The following is a 27,764-nucleotide window of genomic DNA, read 5'->3' as shown; positions in this document are numbered from 1 at the left end:
TTGGATGGCATTGCTTTTCACAAGGTTCTAACTTTGACCAAGTCTTTTTCCTAGCTTTCATAAAAGCCTCAGTTTGTTTTCTTGGTGTGGGGTGGGGATGGGTCATAGGTCAGTGGAAGAGTGCTTGCTGTGCATATAGAGAGCTCCAGGCTCAGTCCTTGGCAGCTTCTCTGGGTGGACTTGATAAAGCTCCTGTCTCAATTCATGGAGAGCTGCTACCAGTCAGAGGAGGTAGTACTAGATGAGATGAACCAATTATCTGGCCCGGCATAAGACAGTTTCCTATGTTTGAACAGAGGCACTGTTAACTCAGACCTGAAAAGGTATCATCGGCTCTATCACCAGAGTGTCCCAGAATGCTGGTACTCTAGTGTCATTTTTTTTCAAAACTATTTGCAAAATGAACGTCTAAAATTCTGGTGTTGGTGCTCAGGACTTTGAAATACGTTTTCCAATGTCGCTTTAAGCCCTCTTAGTTTTGGAAAGTAGGTTTGCAAACTTCCATGACACCTTTAATGGTGGTGTCCTGCTGTATTTCTTCTGTCCCAGTATATGTCCCTTTAAACAGGTGATCAAGAATCTTGCACTCTGGCTCTCTAGGCTGTCTTTTTCCAGAATTACGTTACTGCCACTGCTGAACTCCTTTACTGTTGTCTTCCTCTAACAAAGGAAAAACAAACCGTAAAACATACATGCCTGTATCTTTATTTTTGAGTATGTACAGTGCTCATGCACAGCCCTTAAACTGCTGGCATATGGCAAATGTTTCTGCAACGTTGTAAATAACAAAAGAGAAAAGTACTACTTTAGAGTAATATGCTTTGTCTCCTTGATGTCAACGTAAGAGTATTGGCAAGTGTCTTGACAATGAGTGGTTTTTAGCATTCAAATATGTGTAATATTGATTTGGATGTTATACAGTTCCAGGGAATTGTGAACACTCATGCAGAATGGCTAATGAGGGGTTGTTTTTTTTTCCCCCAAGTATGGATGGTGTTGAGTGTTGATGGCAGGAGAATAGCAACTTGGAATGTGCCATAATGGGCTGTGTGTGGTGGTGTTGTATAATCTGCCAGTAGTTTTGTGTGTGCAGCGATTTGTGAGTGCAGAGCTTGCCTGAGACTCCAGCGGAGTGTATCATTCTCATAAACGTGCTTGAGTTCATCAAGCAGATACAGACTTTCTGAGCAGTCTGCAACAAATGTGGACATTAACCACAATCTCAGTGCGTGTGTGTTTGTGAAAATAACGCGTGTGTGCTTTTCAGGTGAAGGAACTGAATCACTATTTGGAAGCAGAGAAATCCTGTAGGACAGATCTGGAAATGTATGTGGCTGTGCTGAACACTCAGAAGTCAGTCCTGCAAGAAGATGCAGAGAAGTTGAGGAAAGAACTTCATGAAGGTATGGAATTTTTCCCCCCTGTTGTGAAAAACGTAAACGGGAGTGATGAACCTGCCAAGAGGATTGAGAATGAAGTCATGGGCTTGGACTGAATTCCATGTCTTTTTGCTGTCTTTTCTTTTGCCAAAATTTTTGCTGTCTTTTCTTTTTCTGCACACTTGCAGTGGACCATCTCTGCATGTCTTCAAAAGGCTGCACAAAGGGAGATTAATATCTGAGGGGAGAAGTTGGCTTGGAATTTATTTTTCTATTTCTGTATAGCTTAAGGTATAAAAATGAAAAAATCTAAGGTGCTTGACATAAACCTAAAATTGAACTAATAAAACAATATCAAGATTGATGCAACCATGTAATTTTGCTGCAAAAATACAGGTGTCCCCCAGTATCTGTGGGGGATATATTACTGCCCCCCATAGATGCCATAAACAGTGGATAAGGGGGAACCCCATCTCCTCACTCCTTCCACGCCCGTTACCTTCATTTATCTTGTTTACGCTTGTGAGAAGAAATTGGTGTCTTGTAGACAGACAAGCAGGCAGGAAGCCTGCATGCTAGAGGGGGCGACTCAGCAAATGTCAACAGGACAAAGCATTACAGTACTTGAAATAACCCATCAGCAGTAACTGATCTTGACCTGATGTAGAACATGTCTACTATGGTTCAGTACAGATTAAGGGAGCCGGGGTAGGGACAAATCCTAAATGCGTGTCTCTAGGTCTGTCATATGCAGAGAGCTATGTGGCAGACAAATGTAACATGCAGCTCATTGGTGTGTTTGCTTTCTGTCTAGTCTGTCATCTCTTGGAGCAAGAGCGTCAGCAGCACAATCAACTGAAACACACTTGGCAAAAAGCCAATGACCAATTCCTAGAGTCTCAACGCTTGCTGATGAGGGACATGCAACGGATGGAAATGGTGTTGACCTCTGAGCAGCTTCGGCAGGTTGAGGAACTAAAGAAGAAAGATCAGGTAAGACCCATCCAAAGATCTCCCATTGTTCATGACTCTGTCCTTTCTCCCTAGTGTCAGTACAAAAACTGTAGGCTCCTCAGAGCAGGGACCAGTCCTCCTCACTCTGTAAAACTCTGTGTATATACATTAAATTAAGGGGAAAGTTGCTATGGTTTAGGGTTAGCCAAGCCTTGTTTGTTAAAATGTTACTAGAAATTTGAAGAATGTCATAGATGAAGAGCACTTGCATTCCTCTGACTCTTAACATTTTTAGATGGTGTATGTTATGCTATAAACAGGGTAGTATATGCTGTGTACACATGCATGTGAGGAATACACTTGGTATGTTGTATGTTCTGTAATGTGGTGCCCTGCATATGGAAGGGATGGACATGGGGAGGGAGAGTGTGCTGGAGGGTGACTGCTATCATGTGGTTGTATGTGTACCTGAGGGGAGTAGGGTTTTTGATGCTTTTGTCTCTATATGAGATGGCACATGTGCATTAGCACATGTGCCATCTCATATAGAGATGTGATAATAATAGATGTGTTATCTATCTCATAATAGATGTGTGCTCTATGACTGAGCTCAGTTGCAGTCCTATCCACACTTTCCTGGGAGTAAGCCCCATTGACTCTGATGGGACCTACTTCTAAGTAGACATGCATAGGATTGGACTGCCAGTCTCCACTGTGTGTGTTTTGAATTTTTTGCTGTAGAATTGCTGGTTGTTCTTGGGACTCATCATCCATTCATCTTTATCCATCTGTAATGTAGGCAGATGGTTTTCGTAATGTTTTGTGTTTGCTTAATTCTGTAACAATATGTTGCATATGTCCAGCTATACTTGTGATGTGTAGTCTGCAACTGAGCTTACCTGTTTGAGTTATCAGCTGTGCATGCACTTTAGTTCTTTAGTTCAAAATGTGTGCACATTTGTAGTCTAAATTTTGTTGGTATAATCCAAGCCATCACATGTAGCTCTAATGTCGCACATAGGTGATGTGTGGCTTGATGGTTCTACACCTAAAGGTGGAAAGTAGATACTGTAGGCTGAATCTGTGACTCCTAGTCTAGATCATCCATTTGTTCATAAAAGCATGACATGCCCAATAGTCACTTTTGTTTATTGAACCCTTGGTATGCTTTAGCTTCTGTTCTTCCTGAAAGGCAGGTTAAAATGGGGACAGAACAGTTTGTACTCTTGAGAGGACGAGGCCCCTCCTACGCATAAACTAACAGGTTGTATTTTAATCTATGGGCAGATCACTACCTTCAGTCTTCACCCATTTCACATGGTGGTTCTAAGGGTGCCAGTGAGCTCATGTTCCAAGGACTTTGTGCACCATGCAAATTCAGATTACCTTTTACTCCCTAGTTCCTCTGACTCTCCCATTTCCCTCATCGAGTGCGTGTTCCTTCATGGTTTGTAAACTTTTTCTTTTGGACACTCCAAAGAACCCTGCCCATCCCAAAGGAGTAAGTTGGTAGCCACATAATAATTTGCCACATTGAACTTGTAATTGAGTTGGTGGCCTGAAGACACTTTCATTTTATCACACTTATCTGGTGTGCTCCCTGGGGCATTTGGTGGGCCACTGTGAGATACAGGAAGCTGGACTAGATGGGCCTATGGCCTGATCCAGTGGGGCTGTTCTTATGTTCTTATGTTCATTTTCAACTATTCCTAGGAGGATGAAGAGCAGCGAAGAATTAATAAAAGGCAGGAAGACAAGCAGAAAGGTGCTGAAGAAGAATCAAAAGTGGTCTGCTCCATGGTGCACGATGAGACCCTTCAGCAGTTCCCTGGTGAAGAGGTAAAACAATTGTTTGCAGCACATCCACTCCCAAGAGTGTGTGCTTTGTTCAATATTGCTACTGTTTTGCTTTTGTCGCATGGGTTTATTAAGGGAGGGGCTGTAGCTCAGTGGTAGTACAGTTTGGTGTAGACCATCCCAGGCTGGGAGAACTAGGGGTCTGAGTTGCTGTGAGACTGCTTCCTGTGTTTTGTTCAAGTAATGAACTAAGATCAAGCTGAAATTGAATCCTGATAAGACAGAGGTTCTCCTGGTCCAGAAGTCCCAGGCTCTGGTATTGGACTACCGTCCTGCTCTGAATGGGGTTGCACTCCCTCTGAAGGAGCAGGTCCGCAGCTTGGGGGTGATCCTGGATCCGCAGCTGCTCCTGGTTTCCCCGGTGACGGCTGTGGCCAGGGGAGCCTTTGCTCAGCTTCGGCTGATTCGCCAGCTGCGACCATACCTGGGTCGCTCAGACCTGGCCACGGTGACCCATGCCCTAGTGACTTCCAGATTAACTACTGCAATGTGCTGTATGTGGGGCTGCCTTTGAAGACGGTCCGGAAATTACAACTAGTAAAGAACGCGGCTGCTCTTGTGGTTGCTGGGGCTCGTCGGTTTGACTCAGTTGGGCCGCTGTTTTGGTGGCTACACTGGCTGCCAGTTCGTTTCCAGGCTGATTTCAAGGTGCTGGTGTTAATAATAATAATAATAATATTATACAGTATTTATATACCGCCTTTCTTGGTCTTTATTCAAGACTTTATTCAAGGCGGTTTACACAGGCAGGCTTATTAAATCCATGCAGGGATTTTTACAAATTGAAAGAAGGTTCTCTCTTTCAAGAACCACCACATTCAAGGTGTTACACTCCGATCTGGTTTAACATCCTGGCCTCCATCCTCCCACGCTCTGAGCAGATGGAACAGCTCAGCTGCAGCTTGCCAGCTGCTCCAAGGTCGCACGGTGCCGGTGGCCTCGAACTGGCGACCTTGTGGATGTTAATCTTCAGGCAAATGGAGGCTCTACCCTCTAGACCAGACCTCCTGCCCGTTAACAGACCTCCTGGTGTTAACTTTTAAAGCCCTCTACAGCTCGGGTCCAGGGTATTTGAGGGACCGCCTCCTTCCATACAATCCAACCTGTCCTCTCAGGTCATTTTAGGGGGCCCATCTGACTGTACCACCACCAGTGGAGGTGAGGGGATGGCGGAAAGAAAGAGGGCCTTCTGGAAAGAGGGTGACTGATATAGATTTTAAAGGGCTAACTAGCTTCTTTTGTTAGGAAAAATAACTGAAATTAGGAGCCAAAGAACACAATAGTGGTTCCTGTAAAAAGATAAGAGATCATGTTATATCAAAGTGACCTAAAGAGATCATTATTGACAGAATGTGTAAAATTCCAGGAATTTGTGCAACCAGAGTTGCGGGGCAAGAACATTCGATCTCAGAGCAAAATCTCAGAGCAAAATGACCTAGTTAAAGCTAGAACCATGCAGTGTCAATATATGCCCAAATAAGGAGGTGGAAGTACGTCACATGGTTGTCACATGGTGTCTTGTTCGGCTCAGATATTTAATGTGCGGTTGTGGGTGTGGTGCTGGGAGAAATGAGATGAGGAGGAAGGAGTGCACATCTGTATCCAAACTGTGCTGAATTGGCTTGTAACTATGTCAATAAAACCTCCAAATGATTTAGAAAGGAGTCTGTGGCTGTTTAGCATTGACTCAGTGCCAAGAATCCAAAAATCCCTCCACCATGACTCCCCATCTGTGGAACTCCCTCCACCTGGAGCTGAGAACAGTTCCCTCTTTAGAGTCCTTCTGGTGGGGCTGAAGACCTTTTTATTTAAAGAAGCCCTCTTTTATTTAAAGAAGCCACACATTTAAGGTGTGACTTTGTGTAAGATTTTGGCAAGAGATGTCGGTCCCCTTTAATAACAGGCGAACAATTGCTGGTGAAAAAGTATATATTCAAGATCTTGTTCCAAGTCAGCCTAAAATGGGAGACAGATGTCTCAGTCTTTTCTCAGAGAATTCCTTATGATACTGGGGTTCCTTCTCCTAAATAAAAATGTTTAGCTTCATAACACTCTGAACCTTCATTTTTGCTCTCTTTTTACCATCAGTTATCCAGCTGCTTTCTAAGGTCCTATTACAAAAAATTAAAACTTCATTTTAATCTAGCAATATGTGCACTTGGATAAAGTACAAGCTTTGAACTATAAAATGATTAACGTGAACAGAGGCAGCCTAAGGCTGCAAGTCATTTCACGGAAATAAGAGAGTTTCAGGATTTTTGTAGGTTTGCTTTCCAGTCCACATGATCCCTAAAAGCCTCACCGCACAAAACATGCTTATCCTTCTCCCTTCATCTGGTCCCCTGAAAATAGCACTTCATCCCTTTTGGCTCTGCTCCCCAAGCCCCAGGTGCAAGAGAACCTCTTCACCTGATTTATCCAAATTTGACTCTTTAATATGAATTGCTAATTCAGGACATATTTACCTTGCAGCTCAAACAGTTGCCTTTATTGTGAAGCCAAAATTTTTAATTCATTTTGACTTCAGTGTGATTTACTCCAATGTAATTGTCTTGGAAGTTGGAAGGCTTTAGCTCACAAGTCTCAGGGGTCCCAGAATGTACTTGAAATCCCCTCCCCTTTTTTTGCATTTGTAAAATGCATTTGTGGAATTCAGCATACGTACATTGGACCTTAAGTGCAATGAACATACATTGCAATGAATTGAACATACATTAGACCTTAAGTGCAAGAAAATGCAGGCAACCTTCACAGGCTAATGTTTTTTCAAGAGTTAGAATGCCAGCCTGCCTCAGAGCTGTCCTGTGGGGTAGCAGTAGCTCAATCTCTTCACGTTGCTGGACAGTGCCAGGGTCAAGACCCCCTGTTTGTGTGACATTTTTTTCTTGCCTGATGCCTTTTAAAAGCATGCCATGATTCTCTGGAGACTTGCTTCCTCTACAGCAGCCTGCCTCTGGGCATGTGTTAAGAATGCTCATCACCAGCAGTACCTCCAGACCTTTTCTCTTTATATCACTTGATGGTCTTAAATAGAAACTTTTTTTCCTTGGGAAGCCTCATTAATGGAGGACAGAATCACTTTTAGTGTTTAGAATTGATTTTGAGTGGTCAAAGTTGTACGAGACGCCAGGATTCCTATATCCGGATAAGCAATTGGAAAACAACTGGTGAAATGAGAACTTTGGCACAAAACGCGCCATTCTTCTCACTTCCTTGCCTGAGATGTTCTTGCTATGCCAGCTTTCTCTTCCTCTTCTCTTTAAGCTGCATCTGTTTAACTTTGGTCCCCACAGTCAGTGGAGTGTGTTCACAATGTCTTTTTCAAGACAAATAGTTTGCTGGATGTGTTTTCAAGCCCCCACCCCCACTGTCTATTGTACTTTGTCGACACTGCAATAGACAAAAGTCAGTTCCTACAGCTACAGAAGCTTCTCATTTAACTTGAATGGTCTGTAGGCTGGCTTTTTGTTAGGTGTTTTAGCAGAATTTACTTGTCATGGTTCCTTTCCATGAGCTTCCTTATTAACTGACTTTTCTCTGTGCCTTGATGATGTTGTACGAGGTACACAAGAGCATTGCACTTTGGGGTTTGAGCATAAGCCTTTGAGACATTTTTCTGGTACTTCAGTCAGAATACCATGTCACTTCTTCCTACAAAAATGGAAGTCCAACTAGGAAGCTGGTTTTGCACAGATGACTGTAAACATTTTGGAATAATTTATATCGGTGTACATACAGCCATGCTTTAAAAAGGATGTTTGCAAGATTTACCCTTAAAAACAAACTTCTTCATGTCTCCACCATCCTCACGAGTGATTGTTGAGTACATTATTGATATTTGTAAAGTGCCATCAATGTACTCGTAGATGGTTCTTTACATAGTGAGAAGATGGGTTCTTGTCCTGATGGGCTTGCAATCTTGGTGTAAAGGGAGGCAAGGAACAGAGGAAGAGAATGGGATAGAAGCAGAGTAAACAGGGGAGCATATATGATTGATCTAGTTGCACATGCTCTGTTAGAGTAAGAAAAGACTACGGCATTGTGCCAAAGTCCTCATGGAAATAGTGGATTTTGAGAACAGATGTGAGGAAGCAACGCCCATGGCCTAGGAAGCTGTTCTGAGCACAGTGGGCAGCAGGCTGGAGAGAGGAGTCCTTTGAGGGAATGGGAGACCGTTGGATCTCAGCAAGGGGTGGTGGAGCTTGAAGACTGACGGTCATGGGCAGGAGTGTAGTGGGATATGAAAGCTAAGAGGTAGGGAAGTGTGAGGCCATGCAGGTGTTTGAAGTTAAGGACTTGAAGCTTGTCCTGGAACAGAGAGCAGACTGATTCGGCAGCCTTTCTCGTGTTTCACTGTGCATAGCATTTGCTACATTCCCTCCCCGGTAGTATTTTAGTTGTCTGCCAGGTTGCTGTGTGCTAGTAGAGAATCCTAAACTGCACTTTACCTGCATGACCTAGGAACCACCACTGGAGCTTTTTAATCTAAGAAGAAAAAGCAACAGAGAAAAAATGTGTTGGAAGTTTAAAGAAGGCTGAGTGGTGTGGCGTCGGGGAATTCTTTCTCCTTCTCAAAATTTAGTAATACAGGATCAGCCAATGACATCAGTGGTTTTGGTGCAAGGCAAACAAAGTATTCTGTACCAAATGTGATTACGTGTGACATTTTCCATCACAGGTTTTGGTAGTGCCATGAGCTACACTCGGGCTTCCCAACGTGAGGGTGCCTGATTCTGTTAGAGATGCTCTGGTGAAGGATGTGTACTGGGTTACGTTGGTGTGGACAAGGAAAGGGGTGTAGCTCAGTGGTGGAGTGCCTACTTTGCATACAGGGCCTCGGGGATGTGCCTTGGCGGCAGTTCTAGGTAGTGTTGGGAAAGACTTCTGCTGGACACGTGGGAGAGCCAGTGACATCAGTGAAGACAATGCTGAACTGCGTGGACCAAGCTCAGGCTGAGTGTAAGGGAGCTTTTTATGTTGGAAGTGAAAATGGATCTGAGAAAGGTGAGAAGTTTCCCTTTCTCTGTCATTGCAAACTTGACTGAAAATATGAATGAGGCAAATACCTGTAGTATTAGAGCTGGGCTTCCTAGGTACGGCCTGCTTAGACAGTACCTAGGAAGTAGTAATAATAATAATAATAACAGGTATTTATATACCTCCTTTCTTGGTCTTTATTCAAGACTTTATTCAAGGCGGTTTACATAGGCAGGCTTTATTAAATCCCTTATTAAATAGGGATTTTTACAATTTCAAAGAAGGTTCTTTCTTTCAAGAACCACTACATTCAAGGTGTTTCATTCCGATCTGGCTTCACATTCTGGCCTCCATCCTCCCACGCTCAGAGCAGATGGAATTGCTCGGCTTCAGCTTGTCAGCTGCTCCAAGGTCGCACGGTGCCGGTGGCCTTGAACTGGCGACCTTGTGGATGTTATCTTCAGGCAGACGGAGGCTCTACTCTCTAGACCAGACCTCCTGCCCTCCTGCCCAGCAGAAGTATGGCCTGCTTCCTACAGTGTCTGCTGTAGGAAGAAGCAGTGGACTTCCATCTCCAGGAGGAGGAAAGGCCCATACACAGCTCCAGTTGGAGCTGGATGGGGCATGTCCAGGATGGGGTTGGCATGTTCAGGGCTTGGCATGTTCAAGGCTCCCAGTTCTGTCTTTGACACCTCCAGTCAAACAGGATCTTGTGCAGCAAGACTTGGGAGAACCTTTTTGACATGGGTGTGGTGGATCAGTGGTCTTGGGGCATAAAGCAGTACTGTGTGTTCCAGATGTTGCACGGGCCCTAAGCAATGCTTTCTCACTCCTTTAAATTATAGGTGCATATAAACAGCGCTCATGGCTCAGTCCACTCTCTCGACACAGACGCACTCTTGTCTTCAGGAGAATCCCTCAAGTCGGACAATGAAATGTTTAAAGATGGGCTGCGGAGGGCCCAGTCAACAGACAGCTTGGGCATGTCAGGATCCTTGCAGGCCAAAACTCTGGGCTACAACAACAAGGCCAAATCAGCTGGGAACCTCGACGAGTCTGACTTCGGGCCTCTAGTTGGGGCGGACTCTATATCGGAGAACTTTGACACCGCCTCTCTTGGTTCCCTGCAAATGCCCAGCGGGTTTATGCTCACCAAAGACCAGGAAAAAGCAATCAAGGCGATGACGCCAGAGCAGGAGGAGACGGCATCCCTTCTCTCCAGCATCACACAGAGCGTAGAGAGTGCTTATGTGTCCCCTAGTGGTTACCGCTTAGTTAGTGAAACAGAGTGGAATCTCCTTCAGAAAGAGGTATGTTTTTGCTCCCACTGTCTTCCCATGCATGTTGTTGTTGTGAAAGGTTTTTCTACCATGCTCAAAAAGCCACTTTTGTCTTACCCAGAGCTTTTGGCCACTAGTAACGGTCATGGCAGCCCCATCCCTGTGGACTCCATACATCACTTTGGCACATATTTCGCCTTTGTAGGGTTTTTTTGCAGCTTCCTTGGCAAGTAAGTGACTGTTATGTTCTCCAGGTGCAAAATGCGGGAAACAAGCTTGGCCGGCGTTGCGATATGTGCTCCAATTATGAGAAGCAGTTGCAAGGCATCCAGATCCAGGAGGCCGAGATGAGGGATCAGGTGAGTGCTGGCCGATTTGCTTTCTGCAAACATTTCAGTTTGCTACTTAACCTAAGTGTTTATGAGTAGATTGCGGAAGTGAAACTTGCCAGGCTTGCATCTATAAACAAGAAAGTGAGATGGTTCCTGGAGCAGCAAACAGAAGTGAAACTTGCCATTTTCATGGAGAGTTTTATACATGTCTATTCTGGCCCTTCAGTGTTAAAAGGATGAATGTTAAAACTGACAAAGGAGATGCCTGAATAGGCAATGAGCTTCAATGAGTCCAGCTCTGAGAGGCTTCAGTTTTGGCCTCAACTGGGTCCCAATGCCAAGGATTCTTCCCCACTTCATATGCTGCAGATCCTTGCTTACAATAATGCAAGACCTTGTGAATGACCTCCTCTTCCCCCCCCCCCCCCAGGCAAAGTGCTCCCTCCTTTCATATGTTTTTTGCATGAGGAAGGGCCAAACTGGGTGAGGCATTTGGAGATCCTTGATTGATTCTTCCACAGTCTAACTCAAAGCAGGTTATGTGTACAGGGGGGATTGAGAAAGTGGGGGCTAACTGAGGGAGTGTATAATCTTTTGCCCAGTGTATTCCCCAGTGCTTTTAGATTGTGAGCCCTTTTGGGACAGGGATCCATTAGTTGTTTGTTTGATTTTCTCTGTAAACTGCTTTGTGAACTTTCCGTTGAAAAGTGGTATATAAATACTGTTAATATTAATATTATTCCCCCTACCTAATTCACTTCTTCTCTCCCCCCCTCCTCCCTGTAGCTATGTGCCTCATAGGGAAAAACACAGAGGCGTTTTGGTCCTGCAGGCAAATGGAAGTGAGTAGCTTGGAGGGAGAGGAGAATGTTGTGCCAGAGCCTCAGCTGCTGTTAGTACTGGACAGGAGGGGATTAAAAAGCCCTGCATCAGTCTCTTGCTTGTGCAGGAGTGAGTCAATGGGCAGAGCCATCGTTGCTTGATCAGTCCCTGCTGAAAATTTGCTGTGAAACAGCTTCTTTATGCAAGACAGCTTAATAATGCTGTAGTAATAAAGTCTTGTGCTCCTACTCTTCTGAGCACAAGAGTCATTGGTTTTGTTTTGGCAACATCCCCAAATTTTCCCCTGCCATTCTAACTCACCCTAAGTTGTGGGTGAATGAAAGGAGATGACTCCTTCCTATCCTAAATGTCGTTGCCATCAGGATGGTTGCAATGCAATGTGTGTCTGCTGTTTTGCAGAGAATAATTTTGATTGCCAAACAATACACAACTGAACTGTGACTGTTTGTGCTATTCACATTCACACTACTTAGAAACATGGGGCTTGTTTACAAGATTGGGAATAACTGGGGTTGGGGTTCAGATCGCATCTTAAATTGACATTCCCCTCTCCATTGCTTCCACACTAGCACTTTCTCTGGATGTACCTTTCTTTGCACACTTTTGTGGGGAATCCACACAATGTTGTTACCAAACTATTGCGTTCAAACTATTTCTATACTGTTCTCAAGCGTTCTTTTGGAACCGATTTGTGACTTTTGCTGCTAATAAAACTCTTATAATACCGATATATCCAATAGGGGCCAGCAGTGTACTATGAGATTTTAAAGGGCTATTGTCCCTTTAATCAAAAACTTCCTGTTTTCCAAGTTCAGTCTTTGTTTTCTGTTCAGTACAGCTATGGAGATCAATGATGAATTACCTCTTAATTCAAAAGCATCCTGGTTGGTTTCCTGGTTGGGAGAGGTGGAAGTGGCTGTAGTTACTGATTTTGTTCTTATTTTGTACAATTGTGAAATTTTCAAGACAGCAAGGGTGAAATAGTGCTAAGAGGCACTTTTTAGAGTAGTGCATCTTTTATATTTAGCAGGGGAGAGCAACTGTCCCTATTCACTTCAACACTCAACACGTTATCTTCTCTTGTGGCTGTTTGCTGGTGTTTCTTCTGTATCTTTTTAGCTTGTGGGCCCTTTTGGGGACAGGACCATTTAATTTATTTATTTAATTTAATTTAATTAATTTAATTTATTTATTTAATTTATTAAGTTAGTTGGTGAACTTTTTTGTTGAAAAATGATATTTCTTGGAGGGAAAGGCATAATATTAAACCATTCAAGTATATCAATATTTTGCTATGAGAGGAGAAAAAAAAAAAAGGAATCCAGTTATTAAAAGCTGCCACCTAATCAGAGAACAGAAACTGGCTAAAAATGTATGGGTAATGCATCACTAACCTCTCCCCGCTGTGCTGGACAGGAAGCAGTCCAAGAGTGTGGAGCTGCAAATGGGCAACGCTTGATTAACTTGTGCTAAATGGAACCTCCTTGTGAGTGCAGATTGCAGAAGGCTCTTTGCCATGGGGTAGGGCATTATTTTGTAATGTGGTGTTAAGCACTGTGTGGAACCTGTTCTTAATTCTGGGTCCAGCTAATTGCATAAAAGCAATGCCTTGGTTGCAGCCAACAGTTCTAGTGTGGAAGCCACCTGCCTGATTTTTAGGGTGCTTCCAGTCACACTGTTTGCTCGCTTTCTTGTATAATTCGCAGGTCACTTGTGGCTGCAGGGACCTCTGCAATCCTCCCACCTCTGCACTCCAAGGATAACAATAACTCTGCTATTGTTTGCATGAGAGGTGAGTCAGGAGCCCTCTCTTTGGACTCACTTCAGCCTCCGATTCGTGCCCTTGGGATATATTGACAAGGTGGAGGTTGAAGTGAGTTTTGGGGTTGTTATCCTAGGGCAGGGGTGCCCAAACCCCGGCCCGGGGGCCACTTGCGGCCCTCGAGGACTCCCAATCTGGCCCGCGATTAGCCCCCAGTTTCCAATGAGAATCTGGCCCTCGAGAGACTTACTTGAGCCCCTGCTGGCCCAGTGCAACTGTTCTCAGTGTAAGGGCAACAGTTTGACCTCTCGCATGAACTGTGAATGAGGGATCCCTCCACTGCTTGCTGTTTCATGACTGTGATGCTGCAGCAGCAGTGAAGGAAAGGCCGGTCTTGCTTTGTGTAAGGACTTTTATAAGCCTTGAGCTATTGCAAGACCTTCATTCATTCATATAAGTTCCATCTCTAATATATTCATTTGTGTAAATATATGTAAATTTATTCAAATTTGAAATGTAAATTAATTCTTTTTTATTCCTGGCCCCCAACACAGCGTCAGAGAGATGATGTGGCCCTCCTGCCAAAAAGTTTGGACACCCCTGTCCTAGGGTAACAGATCCTGTAGACAAGCCCCTTAGGCAGGCATACCAAATTACGTTACTTTTTTTGAGTCTGTGATATTCTGTGCTAAACTGTTCTTAAAAATATTGCAGTCTGTATGGAAACTGAAGAAGTGAACATTGTTGCATATACGACTATCTAATTTGGCATTTTAATTTTTAAATTGGTTGTTAAAATATGTCCTTTAGCTGGTGGGCCGCTGTGAGATATGGTGGGCCGCTGTGAGATACAGGAAGCTGGACTAGATGGGCCTATGGCCTGATCCGGTGGGGCTGTTCTTATGTTCTTAAACTACAATTCCCAGGAAGCCTTGCAGGTCTCTTGTTATCTGGTGTGCTCCCTGGGGCATTTGGTGGGCCGCTGTGAGATACAGGAAGCTGGACTAGATGGGCCTGTGGCCTGATCCAGTGGGGCTGTTCTTATGTTCTTATGCCTGCATAAACTTTTTTGCTTTTCAGAAAAGACAAGCTATAATTTTCATTAAAGTTTGGGTGGAAAATGACAACACGGTTTTTTTCTTTTGCACATAAAAATAAAAAACAAGGAAGATGCATTTAGGTGCATCTGTCCTAACCGTTTGCCACACATTTTTTTGATCCTATCTAATATTTTAGTAGCAATTTATAGAACTGTCGAGATGACTGATAACAGAACAATGGAAGTCACTTTTTCTAATTTTTTCCACCTAAAATTTCGGCTTATTTAGGATCAAATTAAATAAGATTATTTAGGATTTAAATTAAACAAGATCTGGGAGTGCTGGTTCTTCTAGGCTTACTTGATCCAGATTAAAAATGTCCCCTTGTGAGCAATGCTCCCTCTAATTTTTTTCCTTTGCTGCACAAAGCCCTAAGGTGGCTGTGCAGCTGTTGCCATTTAGAGCGCTCAGCAATGACATCATTGCTGAGCTTTGGGGCACCAAGCAGACCAAGGCTGGCGAGGGGCTGAAACACTGCCACCTTCACAGTTCAGCTTGGCCAAGCCTGAGCTCAATGGCTGCTGGCCATGGAGTCACCAAAACTGCCCTCTAGTGGTGTGCAGTGGCTTTTCTCAGCTCCTGCATTGCTACTGCACAGTTTACAGGGAAGTCTGCTTGTGAGTGGACTCTTGGTTCACACCAGCTGACATTCTTAGAAATGTTTCGTTGTCAGTAAGATGGGAAGTCGCACAACAAGCATGAAAGTGTATATGCAGCAACCCATATATAGTTCAGCTCTTTGGCTGCCCCTTCATTCCATGTACAAGATGTTTGAGCCAGCTCCAGAGAACAGCACTGTCTTTCTAAAGCTTTGGCTTAGTTAAGCCCCATCCTCTTGGCTTACTGCTGCAGTCCAATTTTGATTGGGTTTGCCTAGGAGTTCATCTCTGTCTTCTGTCCCCAAGACTTGCATCTTCCAGTCTATAAGCACCATGTGCCCATCATAATCTACATTTCTCAAGTCTATTTTTCTTAGTCATATATTAGTAAACAAATATTCTTAATATTACTTTTCAACAAAGCATTCAAAAAAGCAGATTACATAATAATAATAATAACTTTATTTTTACCCCGCCTGTCTCCCCGAAGGGACTCAAGGCAGCTTACAACAGATTAAAAAACATAATTTAAAACAAATAAAAACATATTAACACGTCATAAAAACAGCAATCAGATAAAAAATAGGTAAAAAGAGCATAGAGCAGCAGCAAATCATAAAAGAATCAGGCCTGTAAAAAATATTAAAAGATGTTAAAAAATATCTTAAAAAGGCCGAGAACTCAGAAGGCTTGTTTAAACAGAAGGGTCTTCAGGCCTCGCCGAAAGGTCTCAAGAGAGTGAGCCATTCTTAAGTCAAGGGGAAGGGAGTTCTGTAGCATTGGTGCCACTACTGAGAAGGCCCTATTTCTTGCCGCTGCCCCACGTACCTCCCTAGATGGTGGCACTTGTAAAAAGGCCTTCTCTGATGACCTAAGAGGACAAGCCGGATTGTATGGGAGTAGGCGATCTCTAAGATACCCTGGCCCAGAGCAGTATAGGGCTTTAAAGGTCAAAACCAGTTACATGGCCAAAAGGAATGGAAATCTAAAAAGATGCAGAAGAATCTCCTGCATACAGCATACAAAATCTCAGCATAGGAAGCTCTCTCATAATGGGTCAGACCCATAATCCATCTATTGCTGCCAGTCAGTGGAGACAGTTCTTTGGGGTTTCAGACTCAGGGTCACTCCCAGCCCTCCCTGGAGATGCTGCCAGGAACTGAACCTGGAGGGGCTTCTCACACAGCAGGTGCTGTGTCCACTGAGCAACTTCTACCTCCTGGTGTTTGGCATCACACAGCAGAACATGAAAAATTCAAATTAGGTCAAGTGGTGTCTCCAGCATAAAACTTATTTATGTATAGCATAGTGACTCTCAGTGGGGGGGGGGTCAACCTCTGGCACCTGCTGTTAAATGTTTTCCAGTTGAAGGCCTGTGTCAGGCTTGGCTTTGCAAACTGAGGAGAGCTGGATTTGAATCATGCAGAGGAAGGTTGACCTTGCAGGGTCCTTGAGGTGATATGGTTGCTTTCCTCTCCCCTCCTTGCATAGCTGGAAGGGATGCAAAGCACTAAGTTTTGCAGGGAACCTTTCCGTGGCATGTAAGTAGCCCCTCACCCTTCCCTTCAGAGCCATTCCGGGCAGAGGAAGTAAAATGAACACCCCTCTCCAGTTATGCCACTGTCTCCCCTGTCCTCTTTCCTTTGTGGGAAAGAATTCTGTGTAGCCATTTCATTCTGTAATTGAGTAATGAGTGCCTGTGTGATTAGAAGTAATTGAGTGCCTGTGTGATTAGAAGCGGTCTTCTCCTGCCCAGAGAAGGCTTTGGCCCCAGCCGTCTTTCAGAACCTCATGAGCGTAATAATTCGTGGCATTTTCACCTGCTGTGACTTCTGTATCCAAAATATTTTCATTGCTTTTCACTTTCAGAGATATTGTTACTTTAAAAAAAGAAGAAGAAAGAAACTATATTTTATGGTGTGCTCTGTCCTAAATTTGTAGGTAAAGAAGCTTCAGGCGATGCTGAGACAGGCCAACGACCAGCTGGAAAAAGTGATGCAGGAGAAACAGGAGCTGGAGGGGCAAATGAAACAAAGCACCGAAGATTCAGAGAATCAGGTATGGAACGCTTTGTAGGGGCAGAAACTGCAGAGTGAACATCTGCAGAAGTGTATCCCAGGCTCCAGTGTTCCTCTAAATGGAGTACCTTTTGCCCCATATCTGAATGGGACAGAGGGTAAAGGGTATTTGAAAGGATATTTAAATACCCTTTAAAATGGTAGATTTCTGTCCTGGGTGAGATGCTTTCTGTTGAGCTGTGTGCTAGAGAACCCTCTGTGCTTTGTAGTTTGTTCTCAAGCATGGTGTCCGATGTTGCTAATTTCTTTTGTGGAGTAGCATAACAGTGGGTGGCAATGGACAAGATGGTTTTCTCAGGCTTCTGGGGAATCCAAATTCTCCACAACACCAATGGAAACCTGTGCGCTATCTATCTTGCCCTGGAAGAGGTGCCTGCTACTGTTGGTTTGTTAAGTTTTAATTATTGATCCTGAAGAGTGTTTGCTGAGCCTCACTCACACTTGATTTTTTTCTGTTTATACTCTACTTTTGCTTGGCAAGAACAAAAAATAAATGTGCATAAAAACAATGTTAAAGCAGTTGGTTGTGTTGACTGTTGCTTATCCTGTCTGTCAGCACCAGTTCCATAGACCCTACCTTCAGAAGCAAAAAAAGCCACCTTCATCTCCATGCAGGCTTAAGAGAGGTCTGAGAGAGTGAATGACACTCATTTGGATCTGAATAAATGGAAGGTTGTTCCTGTAGCTTTTCTTCCTCCCCTGTTCTCTTGTGTTCCTGCTTTTCAGATGAGGTGCATTTGTGAAGCAGTGTATCTTGTTTCTCTGCCCCCACCATGTGCCTCTCCAAGTAAATCACCACCAGCTTAATGCTGCTGCTGGAAAGTTGCATAGGATTGGTGATGCTTCCCAAAGGAATGGCCTTTGGGTGAAGTAGTGACACTGTGTAAGGGCTCTTTTCCGGTCGTCGTCCCCCCCCCCCCCATAATGGCAAACAGCGCCTGTATTGTGTATCAAAAAGAATGTGGAGGAATTACAGGTTCATATTGATCTTCAGCAGTGGGTGTGAGTGTGTTTGTTTTCTTTGGCAGATCTCCTTGCTTATTGTTCGAGCTCAGGAATCCGAGACCTTACTTGGTCAGCTACAGCAGACGTTTTCTCAAGCAAAGAGAAGTGTCCAGGAGCAAATGGTAAAGAAATGCAGACTTCACTTGTCTGCCTCAAATGTTATGTCCGTTATGCGACCGGCCTGGTTCATAGGATCCAGCAAGCGATAACTGGTTGGCTTGCGAATGAGTGGCGAGCCCAAATGCGCCTCCTTCCCCCTGCGTGCATTTAGTGTGCCTGGCTAAATGCAGAGCTTCCTGATTTGTTAAATCTGTTCCCTGTCATGTCTAAATGGTGACAGCTCCATCTTGTACATGCTGGTGTTCGGTGGCGTAGCTGGAGGGGGGCGGAGTGCTCAGTCCGGCGGGGAGGCTCAGCGGGGCGGGCAAGCGGCCCCTCCCCGCCAGACTGAGCACTCCGCCCCCCTGCAGCTACGCCACTGCTGGTGTTACAGCAGTGTACAGCTGGTGTTACAAATTAGCATTTTGTATAGCGCTTTCAAATGTTTGACACATGTTAATCTTGTAATCCTTACCACAAACCTAGAAAGTAAGCCAGCATTGTTGGCTCCACCTCCCAAATTTCAGTGTAGGGGTGAGAGGCAGAGGGCTCTAGTCTTCCAAGCACCAAGAGAACAGTGGGGAGGGTGGATTAGAAATTGTTTCAGAGTTCAGGTGGGTGGGCCTGTGTCAGTGTGATCTGGCCAGCTCATGGCGGTAAGAGGCCCTAGATGTGTGTTACTAGATGTGTGTCTTATCCTGTAGATCCATCTTCCAGCGGTGTTATGAAGGCAGGCCTGTGTTTGGTTCTGTCTGTACCTTCTTTCTCGCTCACATACTTTGTTTTATATGCAGCCCATTCTCAACTCTTTTTTGGCTACAGTTCCTTCAGAGCTTTCCCCCCATCAAACAAGGGTACAAGACAAACAGATAAACATAAAATCATTTATTATTAAATACCAGTCTGTGGTCCCCTTCAAACATACCAGGTCTCCCCAGGGGGCCACATGGCTCCCGTTGAGAACGGCTGCAGATGATTTGTGGTTCTCCTACGACTTTGTGCCTTCTCATTTTCTTCTGCTTCACGTAATTGGATTCACTTTGGAATTATGTCAGTACAAATTGTTAAATTGTGTTTGCTGCGAGAGATTTTGCTTGTAATGCTAAACCAACTAAAGCTATTTAAATGGCCAAGCTGTTTGAGGTAATTAAGGACACCCGACCGCAAATTGGAGTGAGTACACGTGCCCTGACCAAGCAAGCTGGAGACTTTCTTTGCTTTGTGGCCTCTGTCTGAGAACCCGGAGCAGGGCTTGTTTTTGGCTCTGCAGTAATGAATTGTAAGGGGCCTGCTGCAACAGTGGCATTTATGCAGACTGACTCCCAAAGTTGTCAATTGGATGTTTAATTTGTATAGTGGCATTGGTGTAAACTGTACTTTATGTAGGTTGCCCTAGTCTTGATAGTGACATGAGGGAGTCAACGGGAGGAAGGGAACGGGGAATATTCTGCATGAAGGTGCAGTATAATTCAAGATATATTGGAAGAGGTAGTGAGGATGGTCTCTTCAGACTCCTGGGTGCTATAGTCCAGATTCCAGTCTGTCCCCTCCCAATGGGGCAAGGCAGTCAGAGCTGCATGTGGCTTTGGGGCTGGCTGTTGGTGAAGGTGCAACCCACAGAAGTGGCCCTTTGCTGAATTGCCCTCTTCTGCCACTGGTGGACTCAGTCCATACTCCTGCCCCTTGGAGGGAGGGTCAATTACCTCCCCTGTATCATAATTATGTTAATTGTAATGTTAATTTCTTATGTTCCCAGCCTTGTGTAGGAGGCAAAGCTGGGGAGTTGGCAGAAGCATTAACATAGCTGGCATTTCCCCTGCAGCAAATGTCTGACCCTTTGCAAACTTCAGAAACAATGAGAATGAAATGTAACCAGATCAGGAGTGGTAACCTCAGCTGTAATGTTAAACGGTCCATTTGTTTGTTCCCTGGAGGCCGTCCTGATGCAGTCCAGGGAGCATGTTTCAGAGGAGTTGTCCAGGCTCCAGAAGGACAACGAAAGTCTTCAAGGGAAGTACCGCCTCCATGTCTCTTTGCAACAAGCTGAGGACTTTGTTCTGCCAGAATCTGGAGAGGTAGAATTTTTGAAAATTAAACTGAATCGCTTGGTGTGACTTGACTGGAAGGAGTTCTTGACATAGAAATGACCAAATAGAGTGACCACGTGATATTGTTTTGAGTTGAATGAAAGCTTCCATGCTTGTTTCAGGTGCCCCTGTGTCCTAAAAAACCATCTTAAAGAAAAATGTCTTAAGCTCCCTCCACCCGGAAGGTCTCCAAAGAGGGAGTAATTCCTGGTTCCCTGGTGAGAGAGTTCCAGTCGAAGTAACACCACCGAGAAGGCCCTGTTCCTCCCCACCATCCCCCTTACCTTCATAGGTGACAGCATGGTTCAAAAAGCCCCTTCTGATGATCTCAGCAGGCAGGTCAGGGTGTATGGAAGAAAGTGATCCCTCAAATACTCTGACACTGGGCCATACAGACAAAACAGGCACTCTGAATTGTACCTGGAAACAAACCTGCGGTCAATTGAGCTACCAAAACCATGGCCTGGCTGAATCGCGTGTTTGCCGGGGCTCATTTGTTAGGATGACCTCATTCTGTACTAGTTGCAATTTCCAGACTTTTCCCCCTTTGGGGCATATCTTCCTTTTCCCAGTTTTAAAGTTTGTGTTTAATTGGAACCAAGTAATTTGTGTGTGATTTGTGTAAAGCATCCTTAGCAGATACTGTGTGGGGAGGGGGGGAAGAGGGTTATGCATAACATTTTACTTAATTATTTTTGTAAACCATCTTCAGGAACTCCGCGAGCTGGTCCTTAAATATCGTGAAGACATCATCAGTGTGCGAACGGCAGCAGATCACCTCGAAGAGAAACTGAAGGCGGAGATATTATTCTTGAAAGAACAGATTCAAGCTGAACAGTGTTTAAAAGAGAACATAGAAGAGACTCTACAGCTAGAAATAGAGTACTGCAAAGAGGAAATAGGTGAGGAGCTCTGGAGCAGAGCAATTTCTGTTGCTCCAGACCAAGGGTGTCCAAAGTTTTTGGCTGGAGGGCCACATCATCTCTCTGACACTATGTCGGGGGCCGGGGGGGAAAAAGAATTAATTTACATTTAAAATTTGAATAAATTTACATAAGTTTACATAAATGAATATATTAAATATGAACTTATATGAATGAATGAAGGTCTTGCAATAGCTCAAGGCCTATAAAAGGCCTTGCACAAAGCAAGGCTGGCCTTTCCTTTGCTGCCACTACTGCATCACAGACGTGAAACAGCAAGCTGTGGAGGGAGCCCTCATCCCACAGCTCACATGAGAGGTCAAACAGCTGCCCTCATGCTGAGAGCAATTGCGTCGGGCCACTGCGGGCTCCAACAAATCTCTGGAGGGCCTCATTGGAGTCTCATTGGAGACTGGGAGCTCCTTGAGGGCCACATTGAGAGGCCTCGAGGGCCGCAAGTGGCCCCAGGGCCGGGGTTTGGGCACCCCTGCTCCAGACATCAGGGGGAGATCTCCACTGAGCTAGAGGATGGCAGCTGGTGTGCAAATTCCAGGTGCATGCTGTAATGGTCATCACCTGTTGCATTTCTGTAGTGCTTTTTCGGGTGCAAGTGCTTCAGATTCTCAGTTTCCTTTCAGTGAGTTATTACTATTCCCATATTGCATAGAACTTTTTTTTAAATACACTACTACAGAGTTGTGATAATCTACTCTGAATAAGTATGTTTTGTAAAGCACTAACCAGCTAGTTTCTTAGGGGCTTCAGGCTGCTCTCTAATGCAACTACAGTCCCTGTTTCCTGCCCTCTACCACTGGATGCTGCTACTTGACCTTGCTTACTCCTAGGATTACAAGCGACAGTGCTCCAGTATCACACAATTGCATGACCACTCCAGACCTTCAAAATGGAAAAGGTTTCTTCAGGGTCTCCTCTTTCATTAGTCCCTTCTTGACCCTGTTTCTTGTCCCTTTTGTCTTTTGCCATGTTGACTGATTTCCCCGAGGTTCTCTACTTCCGTTCATTGCACCCTTCCTTCAGTAATCCTGCTTCTGAAGTTCTCAACCATTTTGAGAAATGATGGTTCCCCACACTTTCCTCACCACGCACTGGCCTCTTAATGTTTAAAGTTTGGGGAGAAATGGCATGTACACGTATGGGGCAGGGTGGGCTGTCAGCCAGCTATAGCTTCGTGGTGTGTATGTTCTTGTGTGTCTGCATAAGTGGAGCTAAATGCAGGTATATGAGATGGTAACTGACAAAAGTAATGTTTAAAGCCAAAGATTGTATTTCTTTGATGAGCTGAACATTTCTCTTCCAGCTGCTGCTTCCAGTCTAAAAGCTGAATTGGAAAGAATAAGAGTGGATAAGGAACAGGTAAGGGTTAGATTGAGATGCTTCCAGGGTTATTCCAACTGCTGCAGGAAGTTCCCAGTGGTCCTCCTTTTGGGTTTCTGTGGCGCCCTTTACAGGGAACCTTTTAGATTTAGTGTTTTTTTAATAAGCCTGTTGACTTTGCAGTTGGAGGCCACTTTGCAGGACAAAACGCAGCAGCTGGAGAGCTTGCAAGAAAGGAGAAGCACTCTTGAAGAGCAGCTGAAGAAGGAGACTGCCACAAAGGTAATTCTGAATGTCAGTGGGGTGGAGTGTGAATGCCTGTAATGGACCCTTCATTGCTGCATAACAAGGCTAGGAACCAAAAACGTGGTAATTGGTTGAACAGGAAGCGGAGGGTAGGAATGATGGCACATGGTTTCCTCTAAGGATCTGTACTGCGTTTGGTGTAATGTTCAGAGATGCTGTGACCACCAGAGCCCTGTTGTGATAGAATCATAGCCCAGCCAGGTGTTCCTTTCTGATTCACAGTCTAGACTCTTCTCCTCTTAGACTAATCTGGAGCAGCTGATGTTTGAGGAGAAGAGCAAGGCCCAGCGGCTGCAGACAGAGCTGGACATCAGCGAGCAAGTGCAGAGAGATTTCGTGAAGCTTTCTCAGACCCTGCAGGTAAAGGGTGGTGGTCGGCTTGAGGAGCCAAGATCTGAGGCAGTGGACAGACCAGAGTGGTGCTCATCCAGAGCTTGCCAGGGGCGATCTGGGGGCTGCTCCCTTGGAGACACTGGTGGACCATGACATTTCCTGGAAGCCCAGAGCAGCATCACAGCAGGATTGGGTGGGGTATTGCCACCCAAGTGGTGCAGACAACTCGACAGCTTGTCTAGAAGGGGGGGGGGGACTCTTGCTGAGGCACTGACCATCTTCCCCAGAGGTGTGTGTTGAGTGACTCTCAGACTTGGTGCTGCTTCTTGGCCTGTGCTGTTTCCTTGGCTGCCAGCTGCCTCTGACTGCAGCTGATTCTACCTTGAACCCCTTTGGGAGGTTGTTGTCGTGTGAAGTAACTTAGTTTAATAAACACAGTCATGGGGTGTCCAAAGGAAAGTTCCTTCCTTAGTATCTTCTCACTACAGTAACCCACCAGAATCCAAATTGTGGATCCTTAATCTTAGCCCTGCTGATTAACTTGTTTTAATGTTGCTCTTTCTCCTGTGTCTGTTGCTTGTTTTCACCCAGGTCCAGCTGGAACGGATCCGGCAGGCAGATTCCCTGGAGAGAATCCGTGCAATCCTCAATGACACAAAACTGACAGACATTAATCAACTGCCCGAAACATGACACCCTGAGGAGCAGGGCTCGAAGGCTGCATTTTTGGGTGGTGTGTTTTTTAAAACAAAAAAGCCCTCATCTTTATAGCAAAACATTTAATTATTATTTAACTCTAACTGAAAGAGCAGACACAGGGGAGCACAGCGGCCCAGGCTTTGTTTCTGAAAGGGAGATGAGGCTTTGCTTGGGAGCAAAAAAGGATCAGAGAGAAAGAGAACGAAGTGCAGGACCCTGGGGGTGTCCATCTTCAGCAAGGTCGGTCTGAATAACTGCCCCCTCCTTCTCCTCCTTTACCCCCATTCTTTTTTCTTTAACACTGGAACACACTCCTTCTTTCTCTCCCACCAGCCCACCCTAAGTGGAAAATACTGTGATGAAGGGCACTGCTGGAAACCAGATTTCTTTCCTCCCAGCTCTTGTGAGAAGTCTCTTGTACACCCTGCCAGTAACCCTGAATGGCAAACAGCCCTTAGCTAGATGGCAAGTCAGACAGCAGGGGCGATGTGGGGGTGTAGGATGCGTATGAATATTTTATATTAAAATATGAATTTATTTGCAAGACACTGGATGAGCTGATGGGGGTTTCCCAGCTCAGTGTACTTTTAGTCCCTTCTGGCAGAGGAGCCTGGCTTGCTGCAGTGAAAAAACACCAGGAATAGGACAAGAGGGTGGGGTGCGAGTAGTCAGGCAGGAACTTCCATCCACAAAGTAATAACAGATCACTAGAATATGGGAACGGGAAACAGGTTAAGGTTCAGTCTAAATTTTTGGGATGAGGGAGGTACAATAAAGGCCCCCTCTGGGAAAAGAAATTCAGATGAAATTGGAAACATGGTACACAGGATCATGTTGGAGCTGGTAGGCAATTATATCTTGTCTGAGCTGAACATAAGATTTCCGCTTTTATTTTTCCTTAATGCACTCCTTTATAAAAAAAAAAAGTGATGTGAAAATGTACTATATTGTGTGTTTTCTGGGGAGGGGGGTCCTTAATTCTTTCCTCCTGAGGGTGAAAGTAGATTTTTAGAAGCTCTAACTTCAAGGAAAATTCCCCAAGGCCTGGTAATGCTGAACAGAGAAGATGCTTTGCCACCTTCATGTAAATTTTAGCTCTTCTTAAAGGCAAAGCCCTTGCAGTTTTTTGATGCACAATTCTTCATCCTTTTGGGTAGGAGCATGAGGTTGGTGTCGTAGTTCAATAGCAGGAGAGGTGCTTGTTGGGAAAATGCTGTTGGATGTGGATTCCAACTTTCTTGAATATTCTCCGGTAGAAACAAGCTACTACTGGCACAGCTCCCTTCCTAACTAAATGTAAGAGTACTATTTAATAGAACGGGAGCCATCTTTGCACAGGGAGTTCTTTGCATAGAATTTACTGCAGACTTTGGAATAAATTTGACAGAGATGGTATGAAACACAAGAAGTCATGGAGTCAGCCTGTCCCTTGCAGCACTGAAAACGTACTGTTCCTCCTTGAGTAGATCACATTTGCTTGAACATCAGTTCCCTGTGAGTTTAATTCCTTCAATGTTTGGGGGGGAAAGTGAAGATAGGGTGCCTTTTTTGTCCCTACACCACACCTCTGATCTTTTCTCACAACTGGAGCAGAATAGTAGCTGTGGCTCAACACTGAGGAGCTTCAGAAAGGAGCTTCTGGGAGCGACAACTACTGTCTCTTCCTGCTCTCCTAGTCTTTCCTGATACCCAAAGTCCAGCAGGGTATTCACAAAGCTATTTCTTCTAAACATTGGAATTAGGCTCCCCATTTTTTAATCATGTTTTGCATTATTGGGGTTTTTGCCTAAGCAACTTTTGGTCTTATTCCCACTTTGGATGTCTTATCAGTGTAGGTGAGAAAATGGCTGTACTCCTTTCAGTTTGCAAAGCTGGACTTTCTTGGGCCAGGCATGGCCAGCTTGGTTTGAGTTTTGTGAAGGACCTCTGGTCCTTTTGTTGTGGCAGGATATCACCTCCTATGGGAATCTTTGTGTGCAACTCAGTTTCGGTCAGATTCTACCCAAATAATTTGTTAAGAGTCACTACAGATTAGACTGGGTGTTCAAATCCATGTTTGCTTCATGGCTGCTGGCAGGGAAACTTAGTACTAACAGCGAGAGAGAGAGAAGGTGGTAGATACAGTTTGCTGTTAGGCAGGAGGAACCAGTTATTTCTAACAGTATCCCTGATTTGGTCCTAAAGTTTTATTTCCATTTCTTCTCTTCCTCTTCCCCCCTTGCACAAGAAATGGCTGTATGTAGGAGCAAGCAACTCTTCTGCCTCTTTAGTAAAGCATCTTTTGGAAATGTACCTGCTATGTGGTCAGTTAAGCTTTAACAATTTGTTTAAAAAATGGCTGAAAACAAAGTGCTGGAGTTGAATAGTAGACTGGCCAGAAGAGAACTAGTGTGCAGTGGACTTATACGCTCATCACAGTTTAGTATTTATGAATACAGGACTGCTAGTGGGAGAGCTCAGCAGCTCAAGTGCCTGCCTGCCTTTTGTATGTTACATAGTTTGTTCCCTCCTGAAGTCTAGTGCTGTTTGAAAACAGGAGTGCAAGAACATGATTTCAGCCACCATTGGGGGGGGGGGTTTAAAACAGAATCAAATTTGAAAAACAGGTGGACAAACTAGTTCTGAAGTGATCTGTTGTTCATAGGATGGAGAATTAAGATGCTTCCTATTCAAATACTATGACAGGCCTGACATCTTCAAGAGGATAAATGGTGAGCCTTTGTAAACTAATCTACTTGTGGACTTACTTATTTCCATACCTAGGTATTTTCTAAAAGGGGAGGAGTGGGGAAGGGTGGTGCTCCATGGATGCAGAGGACTGCTTAATGTGTTACCATCCATTTTCTGGCTCCTGCACTGAGCTGCAGCTACTACAGACAGGTTGTCATGCAGTGACTCAGAATGATTCCAAGCACCGGAACCGGGTAGAGAATGTCTGAGGTGAAGCCTGCTGCCTCTTGGCTCCATTTTGTATACTTGTACATATGTCTTACTACGTGCAGAATTAAGTTCTTACAGCATGTCTGGTGATGACCATGTTACTGCTAACAGCTAACTGTAACACCTTCTTTACTCTGGTGGCATTGCATACAACTTCTCAGAACTTGGTTTGGCCACACTGACTTTAGGGATGAGGGTGGGAGAAAGGAAAGTCATCTGTAAACACAGTCCCTTAGGTTGTTTATTTTAAAAAGTTAGCTTTTTAAGTTCCAAACCAGGAGGTCTGGTATCAATACTGCATTCCAATGAACCAAGCCACTGGCGTCCTGTGAAACTGTGGATGTAGAATTCTCCTGTCTACCAAACTCAAATGTAATCATTTGTTAACTGTACTGGAGGTGTATCCTTAAAGTGTTCCAAATTAAAGCAGAAAAACAAACTATAGATACTTGTGGTGATTCTTCCATTAAGTTGCATTGTGATGCTACAGGAGGGTTAATAATGGCTTCCTTTGAAAGAAAAGGAAAAGTTTTCAAGTGAACTACCTGAGTTTACCTTGGAGTAGTATTTAGGCCAAAATTAGCTTCCAAAACAACTTACAATATTAGCGCTGCATGGAGATGATTATGGTAGTCAACCTTCCCCCTAAAAGGGGGGTGGCAGCGGCCTGCTGCTGCCCCCCAGCATTTGCTTCCATGCCACCCCTGTAGAGAACCAAGCTAGGCAAAGGCCCTTTTTCTTACCTGTCACATGTGCAAGTAAAGAGCGGCAGGAGCTTTACCTGGAATGTTCCTCTACAGAGCTGCTGACCTACTTGTGATTACAAACCACAAGTACAATTCAGCAGTAGCAACAGGGTTGATGCTGTTTTCTACC

At 44.6% G+C, this 27,764-nt stretch overlaps 1 protein-coding gene across 1 annotated transcript in view; it reads left to right on the top strand.

Moving 5' to 3' along the window:
* Positions 1 to 27,330, top strand: part of RABEP1 (rabaptin, RAB GTPase binding effector protein 1) — a 59,956-nt gene extending 32,626 nt beyond the window's left edge. Inside the window, exons 6-18 of the mRNA XM_066636676.1 lie at positions 1,268 to 1,403; positions 2,194 to 2,372; positions 4,047 to 4,172; positions 10,013 to 10,477; positions 10,702 to 10,806; positions 17,025 to 17,141; positions 18,190 to 18,288; positions 20,200 to 20,340; positions 21,065 to 21,254; positions 22,594 to 22,649; positions 22,794 to 22,892; positions 23,160 to 23,276; positions 23,841 to 27,330. Of these exons, the coding sequence (XP_066492773.1) occupies positions 1,268 to 1,403; positions 2,194 to 2,372; positions 4,047 to 4,172; positions 10,013 to 10,477; positions 10,702 to 10,806; positions 17,025 to 17,141; positions 18,190 to 18,288; positions 20,200 to 20,340; positions 21,065 to 21,254; positions 22,594 to 22,649; positions 22,794 to 22,892; positions 23,160 to 23,276; positions 23,841 to 23,942 (1,932 nt within the window). The 3' untranslated portion in view covers positions 23,943 to 27,330. The remainder of the gene's footprint in view (positions 1 to 1,267; positions 1,404 to 2,193; positions 2,373 to 4,046; positions 4,173 to 10,012; positions 10,478 to 10,701; positions 10,807 to 17,024; positions 17,142 to 18,189; positions 18,289 to 20,199; positions 20,341 to 21,064; positions 21,255 to 22,593; positions 22,650 to 22,793; positions 22,893 to 23,159; positions 23,277 to 23,840) is intronic.
* Positions 27,331 to 27,764: the final 434 nt, after the last annotated feature.

Source organism: Tiliqua scincoides, chromosome 8, assembly GCF_035046505.1.
Source record: "Tiliqua scincoides isolate rTilSci1 chromosome 8, rTilSci1.hap2, whole genome shotgun sequence".
Classification (NCBI taxonomy): Eukaryota; Metazoa; Chordata; class Lepidosauria; order Squamata; family Scincidae; genus Tiliqua; species Tiliqua scincoides.
Note: the sequence above shows the minus strand (reverse complement) of the source record. Positions and strands in the feature narration are given on the sequence as shown.